General features: G+C 48.7%; 1 protein-coding gene across 2 annotated transcripts; it reads left to right on the top strand.

The window, feature by feature from the left end:
• The first annotated feature begins 3,369 nt into the window (after nt 1–3,369).
• Nucleotides 3,370–14,427, top strand: LOC116951970 (tax1-binding protein 3-like). 2 transcript variants are annotated; one of them, XM_032970917.2, is made up of 5 exons: nt 3,370–3,494; nt 9,016–9,135; nt 10,060–10,137; nt 10,613–10,775; nt 11,294–14,427. In XM_032970917.2, exons 1-4 carry the CDS (start codon nt 3,453–3,455, stop codon nt 10,748–10,750), a joined length of 378 nt encoding a protein of 125 aa, XP_032826808.1. In that variant the 5' UTR covers nt 3,370–3,452; the 3' UTR covers nt 10,751–10,775; nt 11,294–14,427. The 2 variants fall into 2 exon arrangements, with proteins under 2 accessions (XP_032826808.1, XP_032826809.1); XM_032970918.2 differs by having other exon boundaries at nt 3,371–3,494; nt 11,398–14,427.

Genomic DNA, 14,427 nt, shown 5'->3' with positions numbered 1-14,427 from the left:
AAGACACGTAGGTGTAAAAATAATAATAATAATAAATAACTATTAAAAATCACGACGTTTCGATTGCAACGCAAGCAATCATCATCAGGTGTGATAACCACAGCAAGGACATTTTTACTGAAGTGGAAGCAGTTGGGGCTTTCATGTTCTTTCGGTAAAGTCACGTAGATAGAAAAAAAATAACAATAAAATAATACAAATGAAAAGAAAGCGAATAATAAATAATAATAAAAAGATCAATATCACGACGTTTTCATCGCGATCAATAATTATTAACCTATCTACGTGACTTTACCGAATGACCCAAATAATTATTAACCTATCTACGTAACTTTACCGAATGACCCACATAATTTGATATGCATCTGTCAACCCCTTATCAGTGCCCTACCTTATTACGGACCAATTCAGACCTTATTGGTCACTCCGTGCCCCTTTTAAATATCAACGTTTATCCTACAAAGTCTCCATCACAAGGGAGAAACACAAATACCGTATATATTTTAATTTGTCCGTATTTAAACTGTTGTACGCCGTATGGACCTGAAAACTCAATTTCCCTGTCCACGAATACGGGGTAAACCGTGTGGGTTCACAGCTCTGGTGGCGCACGAATAACACAAACAAGTCAAACACGTTCGCTAGAGCTGCAATGTGGTTTAAAATAACTCACAAACCACGTGGTCGTGAAAGACCCAACGCAGAAGATCCCCCCGGAGTTTGATTTTCCACGAAGCTGCTCATGGTTCCACCCTAATTGCATCTACTGCACAAACCATGGCAGTATATGTATTTATACTGAAGGAATACGATGAGCTATTAAGCTCTTTTTCCACAAATGTCCAGTAAGGGGCCGTCAATAAATGACGTCACGCACCTAGAGAGGGGGGGGGGTCAGACATTTGTGACGATGTGTGACGAGAGGGGTTTGGAGATGTGACGTCACATCAAAATGCGCAACTTTAAATAAACATAGACAACACGTTCTACTTAATTAAATAGACTTTTTAATAAATGTTTTCTCCTGCAACATCAGAGTGCAGCGCCACATTAAATACGCACTACAATGACAATAGTTATAAAGTTATTTGAAGCATGTTTTATTTTGGGGGGGGGGGGGACAGAGCTTTGTGACGTCATATTTGAGGGGTGTTTGACTTTTTGTGACGCCATGTGACGAGGGGGGGTGTCAAAAAATCGTCCAAAATCGCGTGACGTCATTTATGGACGGTCCCTAAGGCGGGGGTGCGTGTCATAAAGGTCCAACGAACAATAACAAACACGATAGGAGTGTAAAGCATTGCAAAGGTTAGCAAATCACGACAACAACAAAAAAACAACTAAAACTGTTTTTAATATATCACAAGCGACCTGGCCACGATTTTGAACTGCCAGCTGTTTTTTTTTTATTATTGCACGCTTTTATTTAACTCACTCTCTCTGTTGTTGTTGTATCCTTAAATATTGTAATTCAATATTCTTGGTTGTTTCGGTAAAGTCACGAAAGCTTTAAATCGAAATTGTAACTCAATTTTAACCCACTTCCCAATGTGGTATCGACTGCAAACTTGGTATACTTATGTCATACTGATGACAATACTATATTCTATAAACATATCTATTTTTAAACAATATTTTTTATAGGTTAGATGTTTCGGCTTGGGTCGAATTGTCCACGCTCAACTGACGTTGGCTGTAATTGGCCACGGCCCCTTATGTTGTGGCACGCTTCGGGGCCACTTCCTGGAGTCGTGGAGTTTTTCCATTACTAGCACGGTACATTTCATTAAAGCGTGTTTAAAAAAAAAGTATTTTTAAAATATTACTTTTTTCTTGTTAGGTGTGGGTCCTAGGCCCACGCGATACTGATAAATGCACAACACACAATAACCACGAGCGCCATTGCAGAGGTGGAATAAAATACAGCAGCGAGGCCTTGGGGTTGCTGGGTTGTGAAATAAATAATTGTATTGTTTTTTTGTCGGTAAGGCAGAGGCAGAAATGTAAATTCCGTACCGTGTTACGCGACGACGTCATCAAACATTTCAGGCCGCGTGTTGAAATTTGACGTCAGAAAGCTTTTACCTGATGACGTAACCTTTACCTTGACGCAACACGTCATCCAGACTCCAGAGTGTTGCCCCGTGGTTTCCGTGGATCTAAATAGGGTGACGCGTTTACAGTTTAACGTTTCGACGTCTCTCATTACGCGATGACGTGACACCAAAAGTAATACCACGCGATTCGCCACTAAGTGACGGTGACATCACCACGGCGCCTGTGCCAGGCCAGGTGCACCTTGAGGCTACCACGTGAAGTGTCGAAGGCGCCGCTGCTGACAGGGGGTCTGGGAACAGACCCAGCAGGTGCTATGGGTTGGCTGACTGAGATGACCGGTAGATGCACCACCAGCTGTACCCCTACTGTGCCAGGCTAGGTGCAGGAGATCTTGGGACAGACCCAGCAGGTGCCATGGGTTGGCCGAATGAGATGGCCGGTAGATGCTCCACCAGCTGTACCCCTACTGTGCCAGGCTAGGTGTAGGAGATCTTGGGACAGACCCTGCAGGTGCCATGGGTTGGCCGAATGAGATGACCGGTAGATGCACCACCAGCTGTACCCCTACTGTGCCAGGCTAGGTGCAGGAGATCTTGGGACAGATCCAGCAGGTGCCATGGGTTGACCGAATGAGATGACCGGTAGATGCACCACCAGCTGTACCCCTACTGTGCCAGGCTAGGTGTAGGAGATCTTGGGACAGATCCAGCAAGTGCTATGGGTTGGCCGACTGAGATGATCGGTAGATGCACCACCAGCTGTACCCCCCTACTCTGCCAACATTCTGCATTTAACCGCCCGGCGCTCCGCTCGTTGTTGTGAGCGTCGCTCCTCTGCCCTCCGTTGTTGCTGGAGGGCGACTGCCTCCAACTGCCCAGCAGCAGCAGCAGCTGCGTCCTTCACGAGCCTCCTCCATAACAAAGACACAGAAACCCCGTATGGAATTAACAGACTGTTGGGCCGAGTGCTGTTAGCAAGGCCGGCACGGTACACGAGGGGGTGGGTGGCCAGCACCACGCCCGGCCGTCTTTGTCTCCCTCGTGGCGATGTTTACACAACGCGCCTAGGTACTCATTTGAGGCTGAGTCGACCTAGGAGAGGCCCGGGTCCGGTTCATGTAATCGTCACTGCTGGTGTTGGCCATGGAGCGGGACTCGAACTCGGGTGGCCGGGTTCCTAGCGCAAAGGAGCGCTAACCACGATACATGACGTAACACACGCAAATACGGGCCGCGCGCGATGACGTCAAAGCGCGTTTACCGCCCTTTCTTTACGCTCACCGCCGATGGTGAACGCGCGCTATGACGTCACGTGTGCCCCACCCCCCCATTAAGTGAGTTGGAGGGAGGAGGCGGCGGTAGTGGTGGTGGCTGGGGTTTGGTTCCCGGTTGAAGATGGCATCGTACACACCGGGTGAATCATTCTCCACAGTCGTGGTACGGAAACTAACGCCGCTCTCTCTCAGTCTCTGTCTCTCTCGCAGTCTCTGTCTCTCACTCTGTCTCTCTCTCTCACTCTGTGTCTCTGTCTCTGTGTCTCTCTCAGTCTCTGTCTCTGTGTCTCTCACTCTGTCTCTGTCTCTCTCTCTCTCAGTCTGTCTCAGTCTCTGTGTCTCTGTCTCTCTCTTTGTCTCTCTCGCAGTCTGTGTCTCTCTGTTTCTCACTCTGTCTCTCTCTCTCACTCTGTGTCTCTGTCTCTGTGTCTCTCATTCTGTCTCTGTCTCTCTCAGTCTGTCTCAGTCTCTGTGTCTCTGTCTCTCTCTCAGTCTGTCTCTCTCTCAGTCTGTCTCTCTCACAGTCTCTGTGTATCTCTGTGTCTCTCTGTCTCTGTCTCTCTCTGTCTCCCTCTGTGTCTCTGTCTCTCTCGCAGTCTCTGTGTCTCTCTGTGTCTCTGTCTTACAGTCTGTCTCTCTGTGTGTGTCTCTCTCAGTCTCTGTCTGTCTCTGTGTCTCTCTGTGTGTGTCTCTCTCAGTCTCTGTCTGTCTCTGTGTCTCTGTCTCTCACTCTGTCTCTCTCTCACTCTGTCTCTCTCAGTCTGTCTCAGTCTCTGTCTCTCTCAGTCTGTCTCAGTCTCTGTCTCTCTCAGTCTGTCTCAGTCTCTGTCTCTCTCTCAGTCTGTCTCTCTCAGTCTGTCTCAGTCTCTGTCTCTCTCTCAGTCTGTCTCTCTCAGTCTGTCTCTCTGTGTGTTTCTCTCAGTCTGTCTCTCTCGCAGTCTCTGTCTCTCTCGCACTCTCTGTCTCTCTCTGTCTCTGTGTCTCTCTCAGTCCATGTCTCAAGTCCCTGCGTCTCCTCTCTGTGTCTCACGCCACTACGGACCGCCGTCTCTCCAGCTCCCCGCTCTAGGCCCGGGTGAAGTCGCTCGCTCACGGCAGGCCATGCTTGGGGTGGCCCTCTCACCCCCCACCCCCCCCCAATGCCGATGGAGGGCGCGGTCCACTCCTCTCTCGACTTCTTCCTTCCCCACGACTCACGTGGAGATCGCAGAGCGACAACTTACAGTGGTCACAACAATACGAGGTGGTCAGGCCAGACCAGAAGTGACCGCGTATGTTGCGGCTCCGGGACATTGCGTCGTTCGAAAACGTAGTTAGGCGACTCTCTGTTCTGGATGACCGCAGTGGCTCCCAACTACTTACTGCCGCTGGATAAGTTATGTTCGTTTGTTTGTTACATTTTGTGCATCATCAGGTTATCCGGCATCTACTGCCGCCACGGTTTGTGCGGTGAATGCGATTCGGGGTGGAACCACGAAGCAGCTTCGTGTAAAGTCACGTAGGTGAAAAATAAAAGTTAATTAAAGCTCTCTTTTTTTTCCCCCACCTATTTCAGCAACTTGTTTTGTTGTTGTTGCTGTGATTGTTCCCAACTGATGACGGACGCTTGGTTGTGTTGCATCCGAAACGTCGCGATTTCATTTACTTTTATTTACTTTTCACCTGCTACGTGACTTTACCGAAAGAAACACAAACAGCATGGAATCCTTGCAGTCGCGAAAACCTCAAATCTAGAATGAGCTTCGTTTAAGATCAAACTCCCACTCTCTTAATTGTCCGGAGCTGGATCTAACTCGTGTTAGTTCAACCGGTTAACAGCTTCACATCATTTTAATGGGCACTGCGATATAAACTTCGCGAGACACCAACCCCCCTCTATTTGACAGTGCTCTGTACTATTTTGACGGTGCTCTGTACTGTCTACTTACGCATCGCTCTCGTGGGTTTGACACGTGACGGGCGTGGCACGTGTTCGTGACACCCATACTTCACCACAGCTGCGATCGCTGCGTGAGACCAGGTTTGTTATCTGAACTCATCCCCCGGGCCTCCTCTAGGTCGACTCGGCCTCAAATGAGTACCCACTGGGGAGACAAAGGCGGCCGGGCGCGGTGCTGGCCACACACACACACACCCTCGTGTGCCGTGCCGGCCTTCGTAGGTGCCGTTCGCTAACAGCACTTGCCCCCAACAGTCTGTGTTAAGGCTACACGGGGGATCTTTGTCTCTGTATAACTTTACTGATACCGGATACAAGTTTTTGGGTGCGTCTTACATACGCGTCAACCCCTTATCAGTACCGACCTTATTACAGGTCAATTCAGACCATATTTGGTCACCCGTGCCCTGATACATCTCAACGTTCATCCTGCAGAGCCCCCATCCCAAGGGAGAAACGCAAACGAATAGACGCAAAATGTGCCCGTATTAAAACGGCTGTAGGCCGTATGGACCTGCGAACTCGATTTCCTTGCACAAGAATACGAGTAAAACGTATGGGTTGACAGGTATGGATGGTCTCACTCACTTTATGAGCCTGAGTATAATACCGTGTTTGCCACTGGTTTTTAGCCTGCCCCGCCACTCCGACTCAATTGATTTACTGCTGGCAAGTTATGCCTAGATTTGAACCACCTGTTAAAGTTCCCCCCCCACTGTGAGAATTCACAGGTTGACTTTTTAAACTCGGGGTTGCGTCAATCGAGATGGATTGTGTTAAGTGCGGTTGCCTGTGGTCTCACTTAAGATGTATTGATTTTGATTTAACAAGGAGATAAACTAAAACTAAACTTTATTTGTTATTTTACCAGGTAAGGCCCACTGAGCTATGTAGCTCTTTTTTTCAGAAGCGACTTGACTATCACAAATGATAGCTCAACGGAGTGGCTTATCACGTGGAAAATTATAGCAGCCAAGCACTCTAAACGCGCGATGTTGATTCTAAATGTGGAGGGAAAATTCGAGGACCCGGAGAAAAATCCACGTGTGCACGTGTAGAGAGAGAGACACCGCAAACTCCAAATATACAGCAGGCGTCATTTACGGATTCCTGTTATGTTCTTGAGATTCGTTTTCCTCCGTTTAATAACATTTCCGTAACGATAGTCATTGTCTTTTTTCATTTATTTAGGCGTGAAGTCATTGATATTGATTTCCTTAATTGTATCAGGAGATCTCATTGGGTTTCATTACACCCTATGTAACCAGGTAATCATCTCATTGACATGTTTTGTTCATTGACCAGATGTTAAACACAGCCAATGATAATGATGATTACCAAATTATCAGATCTTGAAAGCTAAGCAGAACGTAACCTGGATAGTGCTTCGATGGGTGACCACCACGCAGAAACGGATGATCGCCGTCTGTTGTCCGGCAACGAGGTGAGCATCAGAGGGCAGTACAGCATCACTTGGACTGTACTTCTATGCTCCCACATCTGTGTTCCCCACTTTCAACCCCCCACGACCCGTACGGCGTGAGGAGGCCCTCATTCAGCAGTGGATTGACCAAAGGGCTGTACGCGTACGCACACACTCGCTTCGTGACGTTTGTGATGCTCAGTGCTGCATGAGGTTTTACGGAGACAATGCCAAGGGGTGTTTGATTTCATCGTGAAATATTTAATGACGGTCTGATCGGTGGGGATGAATTGAATGGGATGGGTGTGTGAGATCTGGGAGATCTGGTTGCTGTGGATTAGTGGGTTGGGTGGAGAGAGACCATTCGCACCCTCCCCTCTCTTTATTGTGGCAACAGCTCCTTGTGTTCAGAGTGGCTTGGCTTACAAACCAGTCGTTACTAACGAATAGCACTCAGAAAATGTTGGTGGCAAATTTCACGATGAAGAATAACTCGATTAACAAAATAAGCATCCTGATAATTATCAATCGTGATCATTCCACCGATTAAGGCCTCCACAAGGCGTTGCCAACTCTTGCGATGCGACATTCTGATTGTCGGAAATACAGCGGAGTGGAAGGTGGCAGCCTTCACGAGGTCAACTCTGTTAAGTGAGAAATCACGTCGAAAATGCCATCAGCGCGACGACCAAACATCGATCATCGATCTCCAGAGCAACGACAACACACGCACGCTACCACCAACACCACCATCACTATAACCACCATCACCACTACCAACATTGATCATCGATCTCCTGAGCAACAACAACACAAGCCACGCCAACGGCCCTGTTCATGGCCGAACAGCGTGTCAGATAGACCCCCGAGAACAAGGATCCTCCAACTGAACATTGATTGGGCTCATATTCTTGGTTCTTTCGGTAAAGTCACGTAGAAGGGAAACAAATTTTCTTGCTGTGGTTTTCACACCTGATGATGATTGCTTGTGTTGCAGTCGAAACGTCGTGAGAATTTTATTGTTTTATATTTTTATCATCTTATTGTTTCCCTTCTACGTGACTTTACCGAAAGAACCAAGAATATGAATCCCTGCAGTCACGAAAGCCTTAAATCAAAATTGATTGGACTCTCGCGGGCGAATTGCGAGTATCTCGGGAACAAAATTAAGACTTTGATGTCCTGACACTGCAAGAAACTCACATCTTGGATGCCCTAAATTCCATCGACACGACTCGAATTCTACAGTGCCTCCAGAGCCAGCACTGGCGTGGCTCTGTTGTACAGTGGAAGAGAAGACTCAATAAATCAATGTATATCGCGCATATATATAATACAAAGCCTGTACATGCCTTGTAGTTTATAATTGGCAAAGCAGTGCACCCTGTGTATTGTAATCTAAAATAAACGCTTACATTACAATTAATTTACTGCAATTAAGGAATAAGACCATAAAAGCAGATACCCAGGCTCTCCTCGTGTATGTGCACCATATTGCAGGTGAACTTGTAATAACCTCCCTTTATTTTACACTTGCTGATCCTCGTTTCCATGCAGCTCTATCCGGTCCGTCTCGCACGCCCCCCCTCCGTGGCTCCGTCCCCCGCTGTCGCTCGCGCACACCCCCTGCATCCGGCACCAATGCACGCGACCAACTGCTCGAATAAGCCGACACCTTGCCCTCCGCATGCCCGGCATTCCGGGCCTCCCCCCCCCCCCCCCGCTTGTACGTTGCACGGTCCGCTCGTAATAACCCCACCGCCGTGCCTTGTCATTTGCCGGCCCCCTTGATCAGCCACTCCGCTGCTGGATGAAGGTCTAGCCACGCCGCACGAGTCGTGGGGCATTGCTTGACCATACTTGGTGCACGCCGGTCGGTGCAGGGCGGGGACCAACTTGGTTACGGGTGCAACCGCTTGTGTTCGAGAACGGTCATAAAAGCTGATATCACAGAACTACCTCTGAGGTCTCTAAGTGACCTCTGATCCACACAGTAGGTGGCAGCACTTTCTTACCCACTCGGCAACGACATCGTGGTCTTCACATGACACTCAAACAATTATAGCTTTAATTCTTCTGAGCTGGACATGAGCCAATGTGATGTTTGTGTGTATAGCCATTGGTGACCAGGCTGAGATGTATGTAATGTTGAACTTCTTTCACACCGTACGTAGCGAACCATGCTAATCTGAGGTGCGGTATTCACTGCAATGAAAATTCATGTTCATAACAGGCAGCTGGAACCTGGATTCACGTTTAAATTCCCTGTGCGCATTGCGTTTGAATAACGCCCCGCGTCCCCCCCACCCACCCCGGTAACAGGAGTGCATTGAAGTGCGGAAACTGCGGCAAGGAGACAACCTGATCCTGGGCTTCAGCATCGGAGGCGGCATCGACCAGGATCCGGGCCAGAACCCATACTCTATGGACAAGTCCGACAAGGTCACTCCCCTCCCCTCCCCTCTTCTCCTGAGCCAGTCCTTGACTTTACACTCAATTACTCCACTTGGTGTCCCAAGGCCATATTGTCCAGTACCCTTTGTATGCGTGTAATCCATGCACTGATTTATTTAAATGATTATCTTCTTCATCGGGCACATCATCCTTTCCGGGGGTCAACAAAACTTGGCACCACTTTGTGGAGAAGTCGGCAGTGGTTGTCCGATGCCTAGACTATGCCCCTGCCATACTACTGTGCAGTTTCCATCAACTGGCTCAGGACTGTAAAAAACGGAGATGAATAATCACGAAGTGCTAATTTGGGGCATGAAATTATTGACTGCTTAATACGAGCATAAAACTGTGGTCGTGGTAATCATTTCGTTTCGAATTGTGTTTTGTAATCGAGGCTTAATTTAAGCCGGATGGGTGCTGGTCAGTGACTCGGGGAAAATATTGATGCATCCAAGCGCACCGCATCCACCATACGATGTCTGTAGATACAAGTCACACGCCTCCTCCCAGTTTACCAGGCACCTGGAAAATATTCGGTGAGAAATTAAGCTCTGGTTGTTTGCGATTTGATCAGCAAGCCCGACAGCCACTGGAAGCGCTGCATTCACCACAGTGGGCAAAACAAAATCAACCGTTGAATTAAAAATAACCAATTCTTATGCCCTTGATCCACTACATGTATGTATGTATTGTGGACAAAAGACCTTATAGTAATCAATTGTTGCATAACTCAAACTTTTCCTGGGAATAAAAATAAAGCAGTAACGACACTCTAGAAAAACATGTAATTCTCGAGATAGCTTTCGAGTTCAGGTCTATCGATCATACCGTCGGTCGCCCAAACAATCTCGGCTTCTCGCTAAAGTACACAACCCTAACCCTGTCATGAACCCATGCTTTCCCCACCCCCAGGGTGTCTACGTCACCAAGGTGGCTCTAGGTGGTCCAGCTGACCTCGCCGGACTCAAAATCGGGGACAAGATCATGCAGGTGAGACGACGCGGGTGTTCTTTACATACACAAGACAAAGACCCCCCGTGTAGCCTTAACAGACTGTTGGGGCAAGTGCTGTTAGCGAGCACTTATGAAGGACGGCACGGCACACGAGGGGGTGGGTGGCCAGCACCACGCCCGACCGCCTTTGTCTCCCCAGTTGCAATGTTTACAACACCGCACCAGGTACCCATTTAATACTGCGTCTACCTCAAGGACGGCCATGACCGGTTCATATAATCGTCACCTGGTGTTGGCCGTGAGTAGAAATCGAACTCTGGTTGCCGGGTTCAGTGGGCAGCGCGTCAACCGCTACGCTACCGCTCCCCATTCGCACGCATGCACACACACACACAATTCGACGAGTGTGCGGTGAGCGTGGAATCCGATTTCGGTCCATGAATTGGGTGCATTAACTTGACTGACATCGCCGCCACGCCTACCACCACCACCGCCGCCACCATCGCTGCAGGTGAACGGGTGGGACATGACGATGGTGACGCACGACCAAGCTCGCAAGAAGCTCACCAAGAAGAACGAGGAGGCGGTGCGGCTGCTGGTGACTCGCAAGTCCCTGCAGAACGTCGTGCACCACGCGCAGCTCTGCTAGGGGTGTCGGCCAAGCCATCGTGCAGGCAAGTGTGGCCGCCTCTTTTAAACGTTTCTGGTGCACGCCCGTGATCCAACGTTGCGGAGATGAGGGGTTGGTGGACCCGCCTATAGATCTGTGAAACTGCCAAGCCCATTGGGCTGCTGCAGGTGTACTGGAGATGGCATTACAGGAAGTGGGTACTTAAAACCATCTGTGTGGACCTTTTCATGTTATGTTTGCTGGGTTTTCCATCTTGTACTCCAGTTTGGGCAATGCCTGTGCATTTTGCTTAACGGTTTCGATTTTTTGACATTGGTATGTTGACTGTGCACCATATTGTTACGGGAAGTTCCGGTAGGTGTATCGTAGGGTTGCTTGCCGAGATGTAATTTTTCACGATACGACACCGTGTTAATCTTCGCGGATATGCCGAATTATAACAACGACGGGGTTCCTGTGACTTTGCAATCGTAGTTTGTCCAACAGTTTTAATGGATGGACATAAGGGCTGCGCGTGTACACTGTGTTGGGTGAAACCCATCGCCGCTTCTGTTTTGGCAGGAGCGGCCGTCTGAACACCGCCACTCTGGGACGACGCCTCGTCCGTCACGGTACAAAGTGTGTGTGCGGTGTGCGCTCCCTCTCTCTTCCTGTCCGACCACCAGGAGGAGGACTCGCTTTGCAGCAGTCCCGAAAGAGCGTCACTTCCACCACGGCGACACCTTCCCCCCAACCCCCTCCCCGACGGACACCTCTCTACAAACCGACTGCCACACCGCGCGTTTCCAGCGTCGCGTACGCTTCCCTCGTCGCCTGCGTTAAAGCAGGGGGTTGAGGAACCTACGGTCCACGGCTACGTTTTAACCTACCATTTCAAAGCGGGCTCCGAACGGTATTTATCGGTCTCTGCGAGCATCTTGGCCACGCCAACTAGTGCACGAGAGTGGAATATTATCAAACTGGCAATGCAGCGGCGTTTTCTAATTTTAGCACGGTCACTTTCGTCACTTGTCATACTGCAAGTGCTTGAAGTGTGTGTGAGTGTGGCCACGTGTATAGCCCCGCGAAGGATTTCGAAGGTTCGAATTTATCCCTCGGTCATGAAAAGGTTCCCCTCACCCCTTCTTTCGTGGGAGAGGTCTCAAACAGCCGTGGCAGGATGACGATGGTGTGGTGGTGGTGGCGGCGGCGGCGACCGGTTTGTAAACCTCCCACGAGCCACGTTTGTCAGTGGAATTGCTGCCAACTTGTTTACGAAGTGAGGTACGTTTAGGAATTCTGACAAAAACTCCTGCCAGATATTAAAAACCACATTTTAAGTCATTTTCTTCCCCAATGTTATCCCGATTGGGTTGTGCGATTGGATTCATGTTATGATACGAAAATCCCATAAGCACTGGTGGAGTCAGTGGGGGGGGGGGTGGGGCGGCACGTTCCCCCCAATGATCCGATTGAAATCCCTAATTTCGATCGGATCATTGGGGTTTATTAGTAATAAATCGGCATTTTGCGACCCCCCACTGCCACTGTGTAACATTATTACGTGCCAGGAACTCTATGAGATGATAGGACAATAGTCTGAGTCCATAATTGGCAATAAGTAATGGCAAAGTAGTTATAAGTGACTCTCAGAATTGTGCCCAGTTGCGTATACAGTACACGACTTCCCTAAAGGCATTCACCTTCGGCGAGCGCGATGCCGATCACACAACGCGGTTCGAATTCGACCCTCAATCGATGGCTGCACCATCACCGCACACGCGTCGAATAAAAAGCAAGGGACAACTCCTCTTACTTACTAACAACTCCTCTATCAGTTTTCATTGCTGGAGGGGTTGCCCCCCCACCTGAAAATCCTGGCTCTGCCATTGCCCATAAGGCTGTACAACCCTTTGTGCTTGAGAACGGCCCATTTAAGTGAATCCGAAATCTCCTTAAAACTGTAAACTTTTTATTTTACCAGTTGAGGCCCACTGAGCTCTATAGCTCTTTTTCATAAGGGACCTGGCCACATAATAGCTCAAGAAAGTGGCTTATCACGTGGATATTTATAGCAGCCAAATACTATAAATGTACATTTCTAAATGTGGAGGGAGAAACCGGAGGACCCGTAGAAAAATCCATCCGACCTACGGGGAGAGAGAACACGCCAACTCCAAATATACAGCAGCAGGCGTCTGGGTCTGGATCAAACCCACGACCTTCCCGTATACCCAGCGAGGGAGATAACATCTCGCCACAGTGGCGCCCCTTGGTTCACACAGTAGAGGGCGTCACTTTCCCACACGCTCCACCATTCGAGTGTAATATTTATCACGTGATGCTGCTACTTTTCATTCACAGCTGGAAATCGGTCATGTTACGTGCAGACCCAAATTTTGTTGGAAAATTGGGTGACCGGACTGAAACCCGTCAATTGCACTACACTCGGGACACACCCAGTTTGTTCCACAGATGCCTGACACCTCGACTCGAGCCCAGCATCTCAACAGGGGCTGGCTCAGTGCTCTGATCTCTGCGCCACCCAGCCTTCATTTTTGGCAGACATTTTATACGAGAGCAAGCGATGGGGCACAATCTGCAATCCTCGTGATTCTCTCTCGAACTCTCCTGCACCACATTCCGTGGCCCTGGTGGGAATTGCTAACACAGTCTGTTCTGCAGAACACGTTCCTGAAGAACACGCGTTATAATAAGTAATATATAATATAGGCTAAAGCACAGTCCGCGATAACACATGAGATGAGTACGCAGGCTGAACAAAGACTGAGGTGCGTGAGTAGCATCTTGAGGCATCCAGCAGCATCCCGCCTTGTGCGATGCTATGGCGAGGCAGCCGTTACGACCACTTATTCCCACTCACACAACATGCTTCCATGCACTCATTCGCGTTATATCCAATTCGCGTTGTGAAAATAACACGCGGCGTTGCGGCGGAACAGACTAGTTGTGAATTATCCCAGTGGATGGCGGCAGCGATCACAAAAATGTGAGCAAAGTGACGGCTCCCGCTCCTGTAATCCTCGTCACCCGTGACGCACGTCTCTTTGCCTCGGCCGTTTACAGGCCCCATGTGGCAAACAGCGCCTTGCTGTGGCAAACGTGCAATCGGTGTATTTCCCCCGCAAAGAAAGGCGTCACTTGTTTTGCCCCGTGACCGGGCGTGAAATACAAAAGGCCTTCCTCCACGGGTGGGAACGGAACCCGTACCGTTTTATCCTTGCAGGGCTTACAAAAGAGAAGTGCCTTTTCTTACATCCTTCCACCTGCCTGCCAGTTCTGATATGGAGATGTTCTCACTTAGAACACACGACTACCGCACCCACTGTTGCACTGAATGATGGTTATGTAGGTCGTGTATGTGTGTGTGCACGCGCAGTCTTATCACTGTTAATTTGAGGGTACAGCATCATCGCTATTATCATGGACACCAGATTACACATTGTAATGTCAGTTATTACCCGTTATTGTCAACGCTAAGGTCTTCATTATCAGCGTCATCATAAACATTGTCATCGTCAATGTAATCATCGTCATCGCTGTGGATTATGGCACGAGTTCCATTACACGTTGAATCAACATTCATTACGTATGCATTGAGGTTATATCATTAATTTTATACCGACAAATACTGTACACATTGAATGTAACCTAGTTTTTCTTTAAAACAAAGCAATAAAATGTGCTGAAGTTTT

The sequence above is a fragment of the Petromyzon marinus genome, chromosome 44, assembly GCF_048934315.1.
Source record: "Petromyzon marinus isolate PM22_M1 ecotype Great Lakes invasive population chromosome 44, UKy_Petmar_22M1.pri1.0, whole genome shotgun sequence".
NCBI lineage: Eukaryota > Metazoa > Chordata > Hyperoartia > Petromyzontiformes > Petromyzontidae > Petromyzon > Petromyzon marinus.
The sequence above is the reverse complement of the archived record's forward strand: the minus strand, read 5'-3'. Positions and strand labels throughout refer to the sequence as shown.